Raw genomic sequence first — 22,128 nt, 5'->3', positions numbered from 1 at the left:
TCTGCCATCTCATCTCACTAATCTTCAGTGAATTCTTGTGGCGCCCGATACATTCACTGCATTTCTCTGTCTGAAAGGTTTGCTCGCAATGCTTTTTGGAAACTTTGATAAAATGTGCAGTCCGATTCATTTCTGCTAATTCACTCCCAAGGTTTGACTTCGTGAAAGATTCATTTGCAAGAGCTCAGTTTATGATAGGAAACACGTGACGCGCTCTGTACTTGTCCATAAAACATACACAGACACTTTGACGTTAAGTGCAAACTGTTAACTTCTCGTGTTTATTTTTCCCAACAGTTTGTGGACATACAACAAAATATCAGCTTTCTGGGACATCTCAATCATTTCTTATTTTCTAATTGTTTTTAATAACAGACACTCAAATTGATAAGAAATTTGGTCATGATTTCAGTCTCTGTGTCCAGTGAGAACAAAGACGTGGAACAAGTGTGGTGTTAATTATTTGATTGTAAATTCTTCATTGGCCTAAGCAGCATGGAAAATACATAAGAATCAGGTTTCACGACAGAAGTAACCTGATGAACATCATATAAGGAGACTGGGGGAGCTTAACTCTTTGCTATGGAGAGCAAAGCCCCCCTGCATGATGGAGCCACCAACAGACAGCCTCTTCACAGGAATGCATAGAAAAACACAGTGATGGCAGTACAAAGTGAAGAGTCAGTCATGCATTCATTCATGTTTCATGCCTCCTGTCTGAAAAAGCACAACTAGGTATTTGGTTTATGTCATTTTTCTTCCCCAGCGTACATTTGCTGTCTCCAAATGCAGCCATTCCGCTAAGTTTCTTGAAGTAATCATACTGAAACATGTGTTTGTCATCCATACGAGCACTATCCCATTGTCATATACTGCATAAATTACTCATCTCGCTGTGCCCTTGAGGAATTCGTAAGCTTTCTGTCAAAGTTCCTCTCAGTCAAAGTCAACACAATATCAAAAATATCATCTCTTTAAACGTTAAAGTCTCTGTAGAAAAGTGCCTGAAATATATAGATATCAAACATGTCCATGTATATTTGTATACAAAGAAAATTTGATGCAAATTATTACTTATTTAAGGAACCTTTAAAGCTGTACCTTTGCCACACCGCACTGTATTTCTGCATGTTAGTATGTTAAAAACATAGCGTGGACGGCACCAACATAGCACTTAAGATTTTGGATGTAATGAACATAATGTCCGGACACAGATCGGTGACCACGTAATCATTCATTTTACACCATAAGTCTTCCCCATATCCACAGTGATCGAGCGTATGGCACATACTGACAAATGATTATTTTCTCCTCATCTGCAGTCCTGCAGAGCAGTGTTGTATTCACAGACGGACCCGTCAAGCTCTACAGACACAAATAATTACTAGTTTTAATAGGCAAATTCCATCGCTTGACTGGAGCTATTGATTACCATCCGAGTACGCGCAGAGGAAAAAGTCTGTGAAGACATCAATCACATACTGGCTGACATCATTTCACCCCCATCTTGTATCTCTTCATCGGAACTCAAATCCTTACTTTTGATGACGGGGGGGGGGGGGGGGGCTTCGGCAGCATCCTAATCTCTAATTCACGTGTTACGTGATAAAAAATACCTGTATACCTGTCCGTATACATCTACATAGAGTGAATGCCCCCTCTGTTTCTTCACTTTAAAGGATGACTCACACGTACGCAGTGGAGGTGTCACCTGAAATGCTTGTCATTCACATTGAATGGAGCAGCATCAGGTGCTGCTGAACTGCTTTGCGGGTCCATTGCTTCACTTAGCTTGCATTGCGTGTGGCAGAAGAGAAATGTTCATCTTTTGGGCAGCCCATGGCCAAGTGGAAAGGGAACTTGGTTTGTTATCGGTTCGAGTCCCCACCAGGTCAAAAAAAGGGCTGGAGTACCCCTGAGCAAGGTACCCAACCCCCATTGCTCCCCGGGTGCTGCTCAGTGGCTGCCCGCTTCTCCTAATTCTAGGAATGTGGGTTAAATGCAGAGAAGGAATTTCCCCTGTGGGACTGATAAAGGACTAATTTACTTATTATTAATGTATCTTTCCGGAGAAGGGTCAGGCTGCAGCCTGTAGCACTCACGGCACACAAACCCGTTAATCCTTCCCCTAACCCTATCTGTCACAAGGGGCGCATCGTGAGTGCTACAGGTTGCAGGTGAATAGTCTTGACTTTCCAAGTCTCAGTGCAAGCATCACCCAATCTGAACACGCTGCGGAAATATACAAGCACTGGCATTAGATAATCAAATCACTTAAACGCGTTTAGCTCAAACATTTCACGGCTCAAAGGAGCTCTTGGACAAGGTTGTTCTCCCCCCGTTGCTGACGGGTTTTTTTGTCAGACAAATTGCGCCCAACAAAGGCCGACATGGCAGACATCACATCGCCACACTCTCGCGATACGTAGTTGGCCGTGACAGACACTGCTCTGCTAACCTTGGCCGCCCCAACGTCAAGCATTAAAGTGACACGTACGTGTGAGTCTGCCATCACAGGCACATGAGCCTGTAGGATGTTGAGTGCTCAAAAAGTAGGAATTTGTCCAGTAGATCTTGTCCCCTGTTGATCCTGTGAGCTGTTTCTGTAACCGAAGGTTGACGCTTGGCCTCAGCTGCGGCTCCTTCCTCCCTGATCCACCGTGGTTGATCAGTGTATAAAACATGCATTCCTTCCACTCCTTTAATGGGCCCTGTAGGTGGAAAAGGGGAGGAAACGCATTAGTGTGAAAATCTACAGATGAGAGCTTCTTGAGTGGTCACAGCACCAATAGCCACTTGTCACAGGGCAAAATGAAAATATAACCAAGATACGATAACAGCGTACACTCAACCACTCAGACAGAATCTGCTGTCACAATTTTTGTGTATGGATTCAAAAGTCTTCCTTTCGGAGAAAGGAGAAAGACCTCATGTCTCTCTTTAAATTGCTGCCCTTCTTTTTGGGTTTCTCTTTGTCATGTCTGGAGTGGCTCAGTGAGCAGACGATCCCATCTGGGTCATTGTGGCAACTCACAAATCTGATCCCGTTGTTTACCTTCTCAGAGGAAGATGCAGCTGACGCTTCAAACTTATACCAATCTCCATGGGAGTGTGAAATCCTCCGATTAAGTTTGCTTCACCACCTAAGCTTTCGGAGCTGCGCAGAGCCATCTCATGCCCTTCCATTCTTTTCTCACACACACACACGTCTGCACGCACTCATGCGTCCCTTTTTTCTGCTTTTTTTCTCTCTCATACACATTTAAAAAACATGCGTGCCTCGGACATGTAATCGTGTCAGTCGGTCGTTGTTTTTTTTGACAAGGACAAACACACAAACCCACTCACGTTCATGATAACATTGTCTGAGCCGCAGATAACGTATCCCCGCCTTCTTGGAAATGTAGGTCATGCCTTTTCTTCATTACGACAAAACTATTTAGCTTTCATTTTGTTCATAGCTTTTCACATGACATTTTATTTTTCTAACGATCATGAGGATGAGAATAAATGATGCGGGACGAGCAAGCGGACAACTGTGTCTCTTGGCAGACGATCACCTGCAACAATCAGACAGAGGAACAACAGCTATTTAATATTCACTGGCAAAATGTGCCTCACTCTGACACATTTATCAGGTTTATTGCTCACTGTGCACTTGCCAGGTAGGAAAATGGGATTAGGACAGTGCAGTTATTAAATTCACTAAAAGCTCACATAACTAAATCAGACAAAACAGCTTTACATTTGGAGTTGTAATCTAACCTATTAGCTCAATGAGATTTTAAATTAATTATGGGAGCAGCACACATTGACTCGGCTACTTGATTCACTGAGGTGTCACACCAGTGATGTCAGCAGAAATCAAAAGCACACAACTGTTTCATGGAGCATTTAAACCTTAGAAGGCCATGTGAACTCCAAAAGAAGGGAGTCTGAGATGCAGAAGCTGCTGCAGCTCAGAAAAGAAAAACGTCTGAACTACTTGATTAAACATATACACAACACGCACACAACTGGAAAGGCTGTCAGTGTTTTCTGTTCTAACTGTCAGATATGATTTAATAATAGTTACAAAGCTCACCCACATGTACAGTATATCGAGATACAGTACATGTACACAGAGGGGGTATTGTTATGCATGCAGCTGCTAATGGAGGAGGAGGAGGAGGAGAGAAGCATCATCCAAGAGAAGAAAAAGAAGAAAGAAATGGGAAAAAAGTAAAAGAGAATACGCCAGGGAGAGATACAAGTGGAGGAGAAGAAGGGGAGGCAGAGAGAGAGAGGGGGAGAGGTGGGTTATGAGCTAGACCTGTGTGCTGAGAGCTGGAGGGAGTGGGTCAGTGAGTCAGTCCTGACTCACAATGGAGGCGGAGAAGATCCACCTCCTCTTTGCCTGTTACAACTTCATCCTCAGGCCAGGAGCACTGAAGCTCAGATAGCCATTTCAAAAACACCTACACCCTTCGTCAGAGGAGCAGTGCTTCCTGTGTTAAAGGAACAATCAGATAATAGATAAGTCACTGAATCAAACACCAGGGGCCCATTCTTTCTAAGCAGGACTGGTAACCCAGTCAGTAAGTGTCAAGACAGTTCCTCCCACTCCCTGCTGTGTTTGCCACTTCCATCAATCCATCTCATCCACAAACATGACTAAATTAACTGATTTGTGTAATACAATGACCTCAAATCATAATTTAGAATGTATTTTTTTTCAATGCTTAGTCATCGGGTGTATGACTTGATATCTTTAATATATGTGCAGTCAGACTGTATCACACCTCAGTGCCCGTCTACACCAGTGACTCCATGGTACCAAGCATCCAGCACTGATTTAATACTGTATTGGTACAAGGAGAAATAATATCCAGTCCTTGTGAAAAGAGTTGGAAAAGAGAGAGAGAGACAGAGAGAGAGACGCTGTCAAAGAGCAAATATCCACATTTCCTCTCTGAGTTGTAGCCTGTTTACTGTCGTTATGCATCAGTGTGAGTCAGAAATGCAGCCATTTGCTTCGGTGTTTTTTACATACACTAAAATCCAGTTCTCAAAAAAAAAAGAAAAAAGGTTTGTCTGGAAGCATGGATCACAGATGGCAGGTTGATGAGGGTGCAACCAAAGTCTGCACGGTTCATCAGTTGTATCAACAGTTCTAATTTTGGGACAGAACATCCTGCAGCGATGAATGAACTATACAGTTACAGGTCATGTACTTAACTTGTTTTATATATTTATTTTACTGAGAATTATTATCGCTGTTTCAATCAAGTAAATTACTAAACGACTGTATACATACTGTATACATACATGGAGACATAGGAAAAAAGAAAGAATTCATCCTTGTACAGTGTTTTGCAGGTGGGGGAGTATGAATGAGGGGGAAAAAAATGTAGTCATTAAACCATTTAATGTGAAATCAATTAAAAACAAATCACAGTTGTGTTCTTCTGTTGTACCGAGCGAACGCGTGAAGAGTTGAGTGAAAGTGTGACTTCAGTTCTGATCACCTATGTTAGCGACTGAAAAAAAACCAAAACTGTAATCACACAATATCAAGTGCTTGGTTCATTAAATTGTGCAGTGAGGCAGTGCTACAGCAGCAACAACTCTTGTGACTTGGACCGACTGATGAGACTGGCAGTATTCCATTTGGTAGCACACTAGCACGCGTGTATGTGTGTGTGTGTGTGTGTGTGTGTGTGTGTGAGAGCGCGCTGCATGTGCCAGACTCATTACGGTTCATTTATTCAAGGTAAATATAGAGAATATGTTATACATTGAGAGCAATAATCGCGAGGACACATATGCTTCCACACAGTAAAAGCCAAAGAGAGCATCATCCTGGATTTCATTAGTGTTTCTCTCTTTCATCATCCTCATTCTATCACACATCCTCCTCTCATCTCTCCCTCTTTCTCTGTGTCACACACTTTCTTCCCCCCCCCCCTCTCCTCCTGTTTTTCTCATGGCTGGACATCCACTGACCCCCCTAATCCAGATTGTAAGGGCCAGAGAAGCCATTGCACTGGATTTAGGCATCAGTGAGTGCTATTTTATACCTCAATTTTCTCAGCTTTACCCTCCACACTTCCACCCCCACAACACTAAACAGACGTGTGTGTGTGTGTGTGTGCGTGTGTGTATAGTTTTATATAATATCCTCCTGCCCAAAACCTGACACCCCACACACATTTCATTTACCTTCCTGTCCTTCCCCGTGCCCTTCCGTGCTTAGTTAGCTTGCTCACTCCGTTTATCACGTAATGATATGTGGTGCAGCAGTTTTGTCAAGGCTAATGTTGGTGCACAGGCTTGTCTGTTGCACGGCTTCATCTGCTGTAGTCTCATCCAGCTAATTAAGGGCATTGCTGAGAGGAACTGGTGTTACTATTCACATTCAACTCCAGGGTAAAGCCTCCTTTCTCCTTTGTCTGCCACACTGACCTGTGCTTTTACAAGTACGAGCATGTGCACACACACACACACACACACACACACACACGCATGCACGCTGCAGTGAGAAGATTCTTTGACGCTTCATTTGAGAGTAAAGTCAGATCAATTTAAAATTCAACGACATGCACACATGTGCACACACACAGAGCACATGCGTTATTAAATAGGCTTCTTGACACAAGGTAATACCTACCAATAGACTGAGATGGCATCATATAATTCCCACTGATTTATATTCCCTTAAGGAAATAAAGTCTTGTATGCTTCTGCCTGACTGATCTCCCCTAAGGAGCGGAATTGATTGTTCATAAATCTCAAATAGGAACCACAGGCGGCGATAATTGGGGTCTGCACAAATTCAATTTAAGCCGATTAACATGAAATACATGATGTTTTAATTAGGATTTACCATCAAGCCATTAAAAGGCAGTTTTGTCATTTTATGCCTCTCTGCTTTTTCCCCAGTCATGTCAATCTATTTTCATTTCCTCCCCCTTTTTCTCACACCTATACTGTACAAGTCTGAAACATCAGCAGAATATGAGGCCTTGAGGGGAGAGGAAGAATGAACGGCCTGTTCATCTGATCGACGTGTGCGAGGGTGATAGATGATGCTACCAGTCTGTAGTGACACATACTGCGCATATTTGTGCGCTCTGCTTTACTGTGTCTCTGGGCGGTTAAGGGATATTTGGGTGTATGAGAGGAGCTCGAGGGCTTCTGATAAAAATCTGAGGGAAGCGGGTTTTCTTGTTTCATCCAGAAGGACATGAATTAATCAGAGGCGCTCTTTGGAAGAACTTCCTGAGACGTGTTCCTTGCATGAGACACAAATACAATTTAACTTTGGTGATGTCAGCACTCTTTGGTGATTTTTTTTCCATTTCTCAGTCAGTGTTTGCTGCCTACAAAATTCACACTCGACACACATTTGCCTCACAGGCCCCCGCTCACATGTATAGATTCATGAATTCATGTTGTTTTGTTGTCTTTTTTTAACTTAACTCTTTTTCTCTACGTGACAAAAACAATAATACACAAGCAAACACTCACCTCTTCTTCCCAATCTCTCTGTGTACGTCTCAGCGCCCGTGACAGCGCCTTTTCCTCTATTCCACTCGCTTTATCCATCCATTTATTTCCCTATTTACCGACCTTTCCTTCTGTTTGGATAATCCAAAGTTCAACTGGAGTAGAAAGCACTCTTTAAGTAGAAAACACTATGAATGATTCAAGAATGTTTAAGGGAGACAGAAGAAGGGACTCAGTGTCAAACTGTGGTCGTGGTTGATTTGCGTAGGATTGTTTTCTGGGGCTTGAGGGAAGGCGGGTGAGGAGGCACACAAGGCGGAGGAGTGTTTGCTGTCGGGGGGAAACTATGGCTGAGTGAGAGGCTGCCATTTTCCAACATGAGATCATGAGGAAGAGTATGTGGTGGAGGAGGGGAGGAGGAAGAGCAGCAATGTACTGGGCTGAGCCTCAAGTCATTCAGTTCGGCCTGCAGGTGTAGCTCTGTGTCGTCGACATCATACTGGAGGTCACAGTCTGGGCAGTAGCCGTGAAACTGGACCTTCTCGCTGAAACGGACACGCTCCCTCTCTCGAGGCTCCCGACCAGGAGCCTTAGGACATTTGTTCTTTTCATGACGGAGTAGGGGCATGGGCCTGGGCAATGTGGGAACCAACCCAGACTCGGAGACCCCACTGTCACCAGAAATGAAACACGGCATCGTGGAGAATAAATCCCTGTTTACTTTCAATGGGAAAACCCCGCCATTCCTCAACAGAGACCCGTTAGCCTTGGATATGTTCCCTGATAACACTAATGTTGGATGAGGCAGATTCTTAATGTTGTGCTCCTCGGCTCTTGGCGGGGGAAGTCTTGGTGGTGGTAAGGGCGGGTGGGATTTCTTGAGGACAGTCAGTACTGCAGAAGGGTTGACAGGGAGCGGGATGATGGACGTAGGTGTTTTAAAGATGCAGTCATCCGGGAAGAGCTTCATCTTCTCCAGGCTGGACGCGGTGGTCGTGGTGGAGGTGGCGCTCGAGCTGGAGTTGAGTGTGTCCGTCTTGGAGCTGTCTGTCAGTCCATCCTCCTCCAGTTGCAGGTCACCAGTCAGGTTGTCAATCTCATGGACAACCTGGTGACAAGAAGAAATGTCATTCCGACAGCTGAAGTCAGGAATAATAAACAATGTGGCATGAGAGGAGGACGTATCACTCACAACAATCAATTAAAAATGTCGCTGTTTCCTGGGAAAATAATTAGAAGCTAAACAGGAACTTTACGGGCAAGTAAAAAAATAATGTTCTTCTCAAATCCTAATTAATTAATTTAGAAAACATGCACATAATATTATACTACATTTACACATTTAGATTTATGAGGTGAAAACAGATTAAAATATCACTATGACAACAACACTTGAGAGAAAAGAAAATTTATGGGAACAGCCATGAACCTGCCAGACACTGGCTCAAATGATACATGACAACAGTCCCGTGTGCCATCAGCACAGAGAAGTAACAATGCCGACCATGTCCTGTAAACCAAAACAGAAACACAGACTCACATGTAGAATACAAAGTAGTGTTCTGAAAAAGACATTGTCCGCATACAACAAAGGAGCACAGAGGACAAACACAAGGATATAACAGAAATGTGTACAGATCGGAAATATCAACAGACAAACATTAGCACAACTGCTTGTAATTGGTATGTGACAGTGATAAAATAGGCAGGATGATAAGAACTTCTACAACCCTGTGGGTAAAAAACAATCACAACTCAGCCAAGGTGAGATTAAATAAATACATGCTATGAGGAGGAGGAAGATCCGATTCTTCTCACAATTGTATCACATTTCTCAGCAACAGCACAGTAAAAACTCACACACCACAGAAGCATGAATTAATTCCAAGCATGGAACCTGGGTGCGAAAGAGAAACAGACAGGAAGAGCTCTGTCACTTACAGGTGTGCAACAGTGTGAAGAAAAGGAAATATGACATACAATGTATATTTGTTAGTGGAGAAACAAGAGTTACAGAGTTGTAATAATGGGGAAAAAAAAAACTTTGCTCAGTGCAGCAGAGTTTCATATATATGTTTTAGTTTTCTTCATGACCCAGCATGGATAGATAGATAAAAATGAGATACCTGGATGTGAAGATACTTCCTTAGAGGAAATGTGTTTTCACAGCGAAATATTTGATGTTTTCTCAAACAAATATTAAACAAATGCTGCAGCAGGAATTTGGTTTGCTGGCCCTGAAACACTGAAGGGCTGGAAAACACTGTGAGGAGGCAGCAGCACAGGTTTCAATTGCAAGTCATGTAATTGTCTAAGACATGCTACTGAGGTACGTCACTGAACTTAATTTAATTGTCATAACTCTAAAAGACAAAGGCCTAATTACCAGGACTGGACAATTAATTATTAATCATTTTCGAATCAAAACTACAATTTGAAACAATACACAAATATTGAAAGCTGCCCTTTAAAAAGAAAAAAAAAAAGAAAAACATATTTTAAGAAACAATTCATATCTTTTTAAGTCCTCATTCTTGTATTGGTGTATAGTGGTTTAAATTGTGTTTATGGTATTTTATGTGGTAAGGCACCACCTTGTTTTAAAATCTTAAAATCACAATACATGTTTGAAAAAGAGCAATTTTATATTTTATCCAAGTCATTCAGCCCTTGCAGTTACATAACTAAAATGCAAAATCATAGGCACAGGCTACTAAGTGGCATTTTACACACACACATATAGCAAACACTTGCACTGTGATCTTATCCAAATTACACTCCAATAGAATATGTATTCCTCACTGAGACAATAACTGAAAGCTGGAGGGGACGGATGTTCTCCATGGAAACAATTTCACAAGAGATTAACATAAAACACATATTGTGAAACTTTGCTGTGAATGAACAACAAATGTTCAACAATATGTGCAAGTCAAGACAAATATTGCCGTCAGAGAAGAATCTTTAGTTAGTTCTTCTGTTTTCACGATTGATTCATTTGTCAATTATTTTCTCTGTTGATGAAATGTTTGGTTCAGAAAGTGGTGATGACAGATGTCAAGGAGAAGCAGAGGAACCCGAAAATTCACATTGAAGAAGCTAAAAGTATTAGCCCTAATTTTGACAATGTCATAGTGGTATGACCTGAGTGTGCTGCTACATTTTAAAAAGATGGAGGTGAAATGTCTGAAGTGGTACGGGTCTGTGAAAGGTTTGTTAACCGCTGTCATAGATGATCCATAAAAAATGGATGTGGTCCTCTAAATTCCTCACTAAAACAAATACACTGAATAGCCACCAGGGGGCGACTCGTCTGCTCCATGGAAGTCCATGTGAATGGGAGTCTACTTCTCAGTTGATATATACAGTAAATGTCAGTCAACATTTGCATGATGAGGTTTTGGTCTCAATCGCTTCACGTTTTCTTCAGTAGAACATGATGTCAATTGTGTGACTTTTGGTCCCATTCACAGTACAGGACATGTGAGTGGACACCAGTTTGAATGACAGCGGGTATCCTCCAATAAGAGTTTGGTATCAAGTGAACTTCAAAATGGCACTGATTCTGGAAATTTCAAAACTGGAGTTCAGATTCTTATTGGGGGCATCAGCAACGGTCAATGTCAAAAGATTGAGTGTGATCTTGGACCTGGGTCACTCTTGCCTTAGCAGCACGAAGCCTGACGTTCAAGATATTGGTATTTCCCGGTATTTCTCCGGTGCATGTGTGCGTGGGTTTTCTCCGGGTTTTCCAGTTTCCTCCACAGTCTAAAAACATGCAATATGGGAATTAGGTAAATTGGACACTCTAAATGAACCGTGAGTGTGAGTGTGGATGGTTGTTTGTCTCTATGTGGCCCTGTGACGGACTAGCGAACTGTCCAGGGTGAACCCCGTCTTTCACCCTATGTCAGCTGAGATTGGCACAGCACCCCCCACCACCCACATGTGGAGGATAAAGCAGTAGAAAATGGATGGATGGATGGATCTTGGACCCTGTAATTCATGGCTGGGTGATGAATGACGATCCATCAGTCAGTTAAAAGTTGTTAAATAACCTGTCAGGAAAACAGCACACTCGGCATACTATGCTGTGTTCATAAAGAACAAGGCTGTAACAATATGCTTATGTTAATTTTCTGGATTAGTAATGCTTATCTCAGAGTACCCAGTGCATTAGCCCACTGTGAAACACCATTGCTATCATCTAGGGGTTTGAAATGCATGTCCAAACAGTGGCTTAAGAGGAGGCTGAGAGAGAAATGAAGAGTGAGTGAAGAGGAGAGAAACAGAGAGCAGGACCGACTAAGAGCGAGGGATGAATAGAAGGACAGAAAGCTATGGCAGAGAAGGCAATGGAGCTAAATTCTCCATGCAGCCTTCAAATGGATAAGTTGCTGGGACACATACAGGAGGTAAAACCAGTATCCCAGTGTGCAGGTCCTGCTGTAGGCCACACAACTTCAGTGGTTGTGCCAAGCATCTGGACAGAGAACCTCATCAGTGCCAGACTCAGCTCCTGCTCTGGGACTTATAACAAATAACTGTATTTCAAATGGATTATAACCAGAAATACAGGATTTGGTAGAGGCAGCCCCTAGACATGTCATTAGTGTGTTTGCTGGTGTCACAATGATCCGCCACATGATTTCCTGTCGGCAAAAAAGAAAAAGGGAAAAAAAGAAAGAAAGAGGCCACATCACAGATAGATCAGAATAGATTACCATGCTTTCTTCTCCTCATTTATCTCTGATGCCTGCTGTGAGACACTGTAAGCCACTGGAAAAAAAACCAAACAAACAAGGAGGTCAAATACAGCTACAGTTAGAAAAGCCGAGAGTGAGGGGAGCCGAGAGGCAGAAGGAGACAGATGCTGTGTCGACTACCCATCCATTATGTAGTGTAGGGATGAGACGCTGTGTGCAATAATGTTTTATTATAATGACAACCTGTCATGGTAGGGAGGACAATTTTGGAAAAATATATAATTGCGATTTCTCTGGCAATTTTAATTAGCAATCATTTTTTTTTCAGTTGAAGTTTAGTGAACTATTCCCTGTGAAATTTTACATGTGATGGGGCATTACCACATGTCACTATCAATACATAAACTTTAAGATATGAACTGTTCCCTAAATGTATGAGTTGCATTTTGCATTTGATTTTAAACCCATAAATAGCTGAACTCCTGCTTTGAAGCCTCGAGAGTCATGGCCCATGTTGTCACCTGCAACCAGACTCTTATTGGACAACAACCAGCTGTCAGTTACACTGGTGTCCACTCATATGTGCCTATGTGTGTCTAATTTCCTCTAAATGGGAGCATAATTTACACAATTGACATCGTGTGCTGTTGAAGAAGAGCTGAAACTAGCATTTAAGATCATGAATTCCTCAGGAAACATGTTTACTGATGTTATAAATCAAGTAAAAAGTAGGCTCTGGCTATTCAGTATACTGTATTCTTACATCCTGAGTGACCTCACAGATCAAACCCTTAGACTATGAACAGTAAAAAGCCTTTGCTGATTCCATTGCTTCAAATTACAATTATTAATTGTTCCACTCTAGTAGTATAGGGTGAGATGTGGGAGGCAGAGTAATGTAAACATAAAATCAGGTAAGAGAGCAGGTTATTAAAGCTGAGGCAGCAGGAAAGGATTCAGTGATGGATATTAGTGCAAACACTTATTGAGGAAAGCTCTACGTGTGTCGCTGTGCAGGTATTTTTGACTCTGGGAACAACTTGTTAAATATCCTTGCGTAATGTCCCGTGAATCCTTTAGAGAACCCGCCCCCCCCCAAACTGCCATTCAGCATCACATTCCCTGCATCATTGAGATGTGGATAGACGAATGGACGGCTGAGAGTTTTGATTTTCTAACAAGGACTCTGCAGGGAGAGGAAGGGGAAAGAAAGCAGACAACAAGAGATAAACAGAGGATGAAGATGAGAGGCTGCGATAAACACAGACGTGGCGAAAGATAACAAATGACAAAGAAAGCCAAGCGAAGAAACCACCACCAGAGAAGAGAATTGAAAAGAGAAGACAACTGCTCCATTATTTGGCAGGATGTATTCACAGCAAACAACACTCAGCATTAAGATGATGAAATGCAACGCAAAACTGTCTTCCTTTTTGAACCAACTTGTCCATTAAATATTAACTGTGGTTACATGTTTTTTTCTCACTTTCATCAGAGCCATGTGAGTCAGAGCGAAGACACCGTCCTGTCATTTCGCACCCAAAGTGCCTCCTGTGCCACATGCCTTTCATATTAGAGATAATGATCACATGCATTAGTGGCTCCTGGAGGGAGTGTGTGTGTGTGTGTGTGTGTGTGTATATACATGTCATTATTAGAATGTGAGGACAAATCTTTGGTTCAAACCCATTATTGTAAGGACATTTTGACGTTGTGAGGACATTTTAGCAAGTCCGTGATAATAAATCCAATTTCTAAAAGTTGGGCTAATACACTCAGATCATGCGATTGGAAAGTGAATTATATATTATATATATATATATGTATATATATATATGTATATATATACATATATATATGTATATACATGTATGTATATATATACATAAATACATATATATACATAAAAGACATGCTGGCTTGAGGGCCAGCTAAAACAGAAACCGCCTAAAACTAACATGGTGAAAGCGGGCGTATTGCCACCTGGTGTGGTGTGGGTGGACACGCTCAATTGATTCCCTGCTAGTGCTTGGGACAAGGACAGTAGTTTAAATGTAACAGTGTATTTTAGCTACTACTGTAGCTGGACTCTGCATGGAAACATACTGACTTGTGTCCACTTACATGAGCCAAGCCTATCTTCCTCTGAATGGGAACATCATTTACAAAATTGATATGAGCAATTAGACTATTAACTCCTTTCAGAAAATGTTTACTGATGTTATAAATCATTCATTCATCCTCTACCGCTTTATCCTACACACGAGGGTCGCGGGGGGTACTGGTGAAAGGTCCACATAGAGACAAACAATCGTCCACTCTCACACTCACACCTACGATCAATTACAGTGTCCAATTTGTCTAATACCTCCATAGAATTCCTTTCAAACCAAGTTCTTTTTTTTGCAACCAGTGGAGTCGCCCCCTGGTGGCTAACTGCAACTTCTGTCAAACTTCCTGGGTTCTACTTTTCAAACTGGAAGACTGTGTCCATGTTTACAGTGGATGGACAGAACCTAATTTCCCAGGCCCAGGTTGTGGTGAGAGGTTTGTTCCCATGGAAGTCAATGCAGATTTCTAAGAACAGCACCACAAATGTGTGTGTGTGTGTGTGTGTGTGTGTGTGAAGACATCAGCCCCTATCATGTCCTCTCAGACAGAAATGTTTAGAAGGATCGTCCACCAACCATGCAAGCCTACAGACACAGTCTAAACTCAGGTGCTGATTTTGGTGAATGTATATGCCTGGTGTCTTTATGGTGTCCCCTGTCCATTTTTTTTCTCTTTACCTCTTTGAGCTCTTTGGCTACATCTTTGAGGTCTCCCAGGATGGTCTCCAGGTTCTCCACGATTGTCTTGATCTCCCTTTTCACTTGCACTTTGGAGACTACTCCTTCAGCCTCTGCATTAGCTGTCCCTGACATCCTTCATTCGATGGCACAGTCTTTATTTCATGAAGGATCTCGGGGGATCGAATCCTTGGCTCGGCGCGCTGTCACTTTGCCGACGCATGTCTCTGCTCAGTCCTCCGCTCCCGTGTACTTTTCTTTGCTCCTACATCATCACTGCCAGGACACAGCTAAAGTGGCGTCGGCCAGCTTTGCGTATCCGCCACCAGGCATGCGCAATGGAGCGTATAGCGCGACAAATAACGGTGATGGTCAAATATTGTCTCATCATCAAACTGTCTGAGAAACTACCCACACACGCAGGGCTGTTCGCCTCACACGTTTGTGTACAACAGCAACAAAACGACGCGCCACGAATTGTATCCTTTGCGTCCAAAGAGCGCTGCATTCAACATTTCATAGTAAGACGTCCAACAGTGACATAGTGTGTGTTAGCTGTAGTAAATAAAGATAATAAGAGCACGAACGAAGAGTCCAGGTCTATTCTTCGAGCCGTTACTGCACTGGTCCATAATAATAATAATAATCCTCAGGTCTCGACAAAACTGTGACACCCTCTCTCCGGATTACAGATGCTGGACCTCCAGAGGCTGCTAGATACTCACAGCCAGGAGGCAGTCTCCTCCGAAAATACCCCGTCACTTTCATCCTGCTGCTGCTGCTGCCTCCATCCTCCCTGCCGCCTCAGAGAGTGAGCGCTTCCAACGTCCAGGAGCAGAGGATGCTCTCTCTCTCTCTCTCTCTTTCTCTCTCTCACACACTCTCTCTCCCTCCCTCCCTCTCCTTCAGTCTGTTCCCATTTCATAACATGGGGCGCATTTGAAGAGGTCTCCAGGCCTGGCATCAGGATGAATCGAATGAGGGGCCAACTCACAGTGGTCTGCACAGGGGCGGTGGGGGACGGGTAAAGTGTCCTCCAGAGCAGTAAAACTTGAGGAAGTGCCCTACTGGCTGCCATTCATAATGTGAAGCCCAATACAAATTTTTATATATTAGGAAACTCTCAGTAAGTTTAACTCAATCAACAAGCATCAAAAAACCAAAGAAAAGTGATTTTATTTACTTTGAATGAGGCAGGGGTTGTTGCTGCCAGACTGAATATTTCAGAAACTGCTGATCTGTTGGGATTTTCATGTACAACCATGTCTGTAACTCATAGACATAGTTGAAAAAGAGAAAATATCTAGTGAGCCATAGTAGACAGCAACTCGAAATGATAGAGAGGAAACACCAATATAAAACAGTAACTCAAATAACCACTTGTTACACCGGACAGAAGACCATCTTTCAAAGTACTACATGTCAAACCTAATGTGTACCTAATAAAGTGGCCAGTGAGTGTTAATCAGGTGGATTTATTAGTGATTGGGATTTTGAGAAGTTTTTTTATTTAAAAAGGTAGACAATCAGAGGCAGCTGAACATATATAGTATATAAATATAACAAAAAGGAAAAAGAACAGAAATGCATGGGTTATATTAAAATAAGAAAATAAGAAAAGATATCAACTATCTTCAAAGCCTTTTGATTTGTATATGGTTTGTATGCAGTGTTCAATGTCTGCATAAAATGTTTTGCCAATAAATCAATAGTTATAATAAAGAAGCATTTCTTTTTTTCTCTGATTTCTAAAAAAAATAGAACACCACATTTTTCCTACAGGAGTGCAAAGTATTTCAATACACGAACATATGGACAACCATGAATCTGCTGAAGTCTTGCCAGGATTGTTTTGGATGGTTGTCACAAAATGAACAGTTTACGTTAATGTCTTTTTTTAATTTGACCACATATTGATTGGCAGGACTGAAGGACACTACCTTTACCTTATCGACAATTATGTATTTGTGAGGGATCATCCAGATTTTCTTCCAGTTGAGGTCATTAACAAAGTTATTCCAATACAAAGTTACACGTGAGACAGAAACAACCTCCTTTTGAAACAGGGGAGGGATCTGTGTATTTTTTTTAATTTATAATTTATAACATTGCTAAGGAGCATTAGGGCACATAAGACTGTTGCAAATTAGATATTTGAAAATAGATGAACAATTAGTTTAAATTAACAATAATCCCTCCCCCTAAATTATTATTTTTTAATTCTAGCTTGAATGAAACGATGGTAAACACAGCCCTGGCTTCTGATTGGTTAGTACTGGGACCGCCCCTCTTAATAGCGGAAGTGGAATTTGTAGAACTTCAACCTGCCGTTTCAATAGCAGGACAGCAGTGGAACTGAGGAGCTTAGAGAGGACGACATAGGAATATTAGAGACAACTCACTCACAGGAATAATGTCCTTATCTTTCGAGGGAAGAGTCGTGCTTGTCACTGGAGCCGGAGGAGGTAAACTCGCCATGCTAACACAACCAAGCGTCAGCTTCCAGGCGAAATAGGGTTTGCAACGTTAGCTCCTAATGCTAAGCTGCGAGTTGCAGATATTTTATAACCATGTAGGACAAATGATAACAGTTTGGACACAATGTTTCCCCCCTTTTATTCCTTGCATTAGTTGCCCAGCGGTTAATCTCGCTATCTGGAGTCGCATTTTGTAGAGCAAAGTGCATTGACGCTGTTTGACACTGCAAGTATGTGAAAGGGCACATTCACAACAGCACTGGCCTTTACAGCTTCAACTTATGATTGTTTAATCATTTGATCAATCAGTCAATGATCATTACGGTTAATTGGTTATTTGATTGAGTTATTACATACTACAGATGTTTAAAATGTCTATCTGTGTTTTCTAAAAACCTGGATCAGGGGTCATTTTGCCCCCTCTCACCCAAATAAAAGTAATTGTAGCTTCAAAACCTGTTTGACCCATAAAATGAAGGTAATAACATGTATAAAGGTTTTTATACAGCTATGCTATATGTATAAAAGAACGATAGTATATTTAAGAACTACCAAAAGAAAACATTTCACATGACATTCCATTGCTGTTTATACCCAGCCTTTTAGTCTTGTTTGTTGCAAATCAATGAAATTAAAAGTAATCCATTTTAAATAAATAAATATTTGGATTGTATGTAGTTCATGCTTGAGAAAACCTGCCTGGTATAAGTATGTGGGTCCAAAGATGGACAGGACTCCAAATGTGTACAAGTACACATTACCTCATTTAAGTTTTGGGAATGGCTTCCCATATTCCACGCACATCTTTTGTCAAGGCTTTTTAATATTGGATGTGACACACAACATATTAAAACATTTGTATTTATCCCCTTTATCTCTTAAAAAGAGGTGTTGGAAAAAAAATCAAAGCTACAAGGAGCCACACACACTAGAGACGCAGGTTGCAGACCCCTGACCTAGATAGTGACGTACAAATATTTTGTTTTGTTTGATAATCAACTGTCATAGAGGATCATAGAAATGTGAACATATTCACAGTAACACAAGGACCCAGACGTTTTTGCATTAGCCCTGTGTAATAAACAGCAAAAACGTGTATATATTATTATTATTATTATATTATGTGGTAGACTCATCATCGCTTTCCCTTTACAGGACTTGGCAGAGAATATGCCCTGGCTTTTGCTGAAAGAGGCGCCTCAGTTATAGGTAAATATAATGGTTTTAAGTAGTTTGGTGACTTTACTTGGGTTAATGCTATTTATTTTGTTCAATTTAAGTAAATAAAGAAGTTATAGAAAACTGTTCACACAAGCTCGTGGTGTGTGCCTTCTTGCATGCAAATCGTTTGCTTACTTTGTCATTTTTGTCTACATTCTCATCTTTTGATTGGCTGGAGCTAAACTGCCAATCACATTGATCTTTCTCACCAAAAGTTACTGATTCAATGTGCTGAATTGGCCTTAAAACCAAAGGCAAGGCTACTGTTGTTGCCAACACCGCAGACGGAGCAGTGTGTGTGTTCTTGGCTTTTGAGCTTTCCTGGGTTAAAAGATGCCTTTGACTGGATTAGTATGTAAACATGTTCCGGTCTTATTACGATGTGATATCAGCAGTGATAATTAATGTGGATGAGTTCTAAAGTAAATACCATGTCATGAAATAAACAGTTTCTTCCTCCAGTGACAGGAGCTTCTGAGACAAATTGGTGCTCATTTTATGTGCAGATATTCCCCAGCTGAAATGTCAAAAATTGGTTTTGGAAGGGAATTGTTTTATTGTTTTGTTTTTTTGGAGATATTATCCTAGACTAGACCTGGGCATGATGCGGCCCTGACTGGCCCATGTGAGGTTAATTAGAAATTAGAAAATAAATGTTAATAACTGAGTTCTAGACTATGACATTCGCTTAACATTTCCAGAGTTTCCCACATGGTCAATATGTGGCAACATCAACACTGACATATCATATTGTTCCTTTTGTTCATCTCCCTGCCCCACACAGCTGATTTGTCTATCCAAATGATATATTTGCAGATGTTGACATATCCTGAATGGTTTAGATATAGGGAACTGGTCTTGCTTGCAAGTCCAGTCTCCTGTATGTACACCTTGAGGATACAATAACCAGATGGTGATGATGAGAAAAACATTTGCCTTTTCTAAAGTAATTAATTTCCCTGGACCCAACTTGCCCTTGAACTCTGACGAGGAATCAGCTTAGCTGTACTTTTCCTAACCTAATCACTTGTAGAGAATTGCAGAACTCACACCATTATTGCTAATCTCTTTTTTTTTCTTGCTGCAATAAAGTGAATGACCTTGGGGTTGACACTAAAGGGGTTGGAAAGAGTTCTGCAGCTGCTGATAAGGTGGTGGAAGAGATAAGAGCAAAGGGAGGCAAGGCCGTCGCAAACTATGGTGAGTTTGGATTAGTCTTCCCTGATGCATCCTTTTCTCTATCTGCTTTTTCTTTATTGTGTATTGTGTTGTATTTACAGTAGGTTATGCAAGACGCACTAAAACACCATTGATTTTTCAACTCCCTGATGAAGCTGTTTAGACAGATTTATTTTCTTATTTGGTCGCTCACATAAACTGTTTTTAATGATCAAGAACAAGACTCTGATAAATGTGTGGCTATTATTGTTACCTGAGAAAATGACATACTATCCAGACATATTTCTATCCAGTGAATAACAAATGGTGACATCCTGCAATCATTAATTCTCAATAAATCAATAACAGCAGTCATATTAATAATGATAGGTATCAAAAATGTTTTTTTACACATCATTACTTATCAAAGTAAGCAGAAGAGGCTGCTGGAATTTCTCTCCCATATAAAACATCTTTGTCACAAACTTCAGCGATGAGTCAATAATTATTCACTCATCAATTTTATTTTCCTGTTGTGCCCAAACAGATTCTGTAGAAGATGGAGAAAAACTGATCCAGGCAGCACTAGATGCATTTGGAAGAATCGGTGTGTATTAATATTCCCAGGCAAAAATGTCCACCTGAGTTGATGCTCAGCTGCATTGTTACTTTATAATTAACCAGATATTGTAATGTGTGTTTTCTTTCAGATGTTGTTGTAAACAATGCTGGGTAAGATCTTTTATAGTAGTTATCACACATAATCTGCGTTTAGAATGGCCATTTAATAGCAGTTGCCATATTAATGGACACATTGGCCACGTCATGATTTAAAAGAAACCATTCGTTTGGCGCAGAGACTGAAAACACTTTCCTGCCTTTCTTTGCCAAGGATACTTCGTGACCGATCGTTTGCCTCGACCAGTGATCTGGACTGGGGTAATTAAATTATTTCTGATACATTCCATTCACTGTCATTTACTGTGCTGTCTGTGGGATTCTCTCACATCATCATCATGTTATTGCATTTCATTTGGCTCACCTTTTAGTCAAACAGTGTGTTGTAAGTAGAAGACTGCATTTGTTTTCTGTTTTTTTGATTTATTTAAACTCCAAGTGCATTCTCTTCAAACACAGATTGTCTGTGTGGGAGTTTAAAAACCTACTGTCAGCTGGATCTGATCCACGGGATTCTAATGAGAAATACTAGATGCATATGATACTGTGTTTACCGAGTTGATCCCCGTACTCTCCTTTTGCCAGATCTGATTCAAAGAATTCACTTGAGGGGCTCCTTCCAGGTGACTCGAGCGGCCTGGAGCCACATGAAAAAACAGAAATATGGAAGGTAACTATTGGCATGGATAAACGCTTTGTCATCTTCATATTGTGTGGTATCTTTTCTCTGCACACCACTCATTGCTGGATTGTAATCAATACAACACAGTATGGTGTAGTTCTGTGTGGTCAAGTTTGATTCAAATATCAGCTAAGGTATGAACCATTTTTATGTACTGCATTTTAAGTAGGTCCTTCAGAGTGTGCATATGAGTTAATGAGTATTACACACACGTTTGGACTCTGACTTTCCCCACTGGATACCTTTTTAATCTATCTGGCTCTATTGATTTCATCACATAAAATGAAAAAAAATGTGCATACTAGTAAAAACCAGGACAGCAAATGTAATTTGAATATGGAAATCAGGAAAGAAAGAACCAGAAATCTGTTAATGTTAGGCAGCACTGTTGGTTTATCTCTGAAAAATGTCACCACTAATTAAACTGATGACTCCACAAAAGAATGAGAAATGACAGGATTATTATAAGACTAATTAAATTTGAAGGCATCTTATAACACAAAATGAAAAAAATCGGTTAATTTTAATTTTTACACCTATGAGTTTTCTTATGTCACAAGTAAAAAATTTGAGCCGTGAAAAAGAATTGTTGAGGTTTTGCATGTGTTGAATTTTAATTAGCTTGAAAAGGTCACCAGACCAGTTTTGGTCCCCGTTTTAGTCCAAGTAACAGCTGTTGAGATGTTTTGTAAAAAAATAAATGAGCTCTAGATTGGCGTATGAGTGTGTTGGAAACGGTTGAAAATAATGCAAGTTTTTTTTTTTTATGTAGGCACACAAACTAAATAATCATTTTTTTGTATGAATAACCATTCACAATGCTCAGAGGCAAGTCTAAGATCTTGTGTTTCTTAACGGGTAATTTTATGGTTCATTTTGGGACAGCTTTGGAAAAAATAAATATAACTCTGTAGCATGGAGGATAATAT

At 40.9% G+C, this 22,128-nt stretch overlaps 2 protein-coding genes across 3 annotated transcripts in view; one reads left to right on the top strand and one right to left on the bottom strand.

The window, feature by feature from the left end:
- Positions 1–208: 208 nt before the first annotated feature.
- Positions 209–15,682, bottom strand: prr16 (proline rich 16). Its single transcript, XM_058635485.1, has 3 exons — positions 14,984–15,682; positions 7,510–8,596; positions 209–2,711 (listed from the first exon to the last, which is right to left on the bottom strand). The coding sequence occupies exons 1-2, from the start codon at positions 15,116–15,118 to the stop codon at positions 7,727–7,729; spliced, it is 1,005 nt and encodes a 334-aa protein (XP_058491468.1). The 5' UTR covers positions 15,119–15,682; the 3' UTR covers positions 209–2,711; positions 7,510–7,726.
- A 1,602-nt stretch (positions 15,683–17,284) lies between these two features.
- The window catches only part of hsd17b4 (hydroxysteroid (17-beta) dehydrogenase 4), a 37,419-nt gene continuing 32,575 nt past the window's right edge, over positions 17,285–22,128 (top strand). Inside the window, exons 1-7 of one of the 2 annotated variants that reach the window (XM_058636798.1) lie at positions 17,285–17,448; positions 18,616–18,669; positions 19,774–19,881; positions 20,387–20,446; positions 20,550–20,571; positions 20,732–20,778; positions 21,103–21,187. In XM_058636798.1, coding sequence (XP_058492781.1) covers positions 17,397–17,448; positions 18,616–18,669; positions 19,774–19,881; positions 20,387–20,446; positions 20,550–20,571; positions 20,732–20,778; positions 21,103–21,187 — 428 coding nt within the window. In that variant the 5' untranslated portion in view covers positions 17,285–17,396. The remainder of the gene's footprint in view (positions 17,449–18,615; positions 18,670–19,773; positions 19,882–20,386; positions 20,447–20,549; positions 20,572–20,731; positions 20,779–21,102; positions 21,188–22,128) is intronic. The other variant, XM_058636799.1, reaches the window with a different exon arrangement.

The sequence above is a fragment of the Solea solea genome, chromosome 8 (genome assembly GCF_958295425.1).
Source record: "Solea solea chromosome 8, fSolSol10.1, whole genome shotgun sequence".
In the NCBI taxonomy this organism is placed as follows: Eukaryota; Metazoa; Chordata; class Actinopteri; order Pleuronectiformes; family Soleidae; genus Solea; species Solea solea.
Note: the sequence above shows the minus strand (reverse complement) of the source record. Positions and strands in the feature narration are given on the sequence as shown.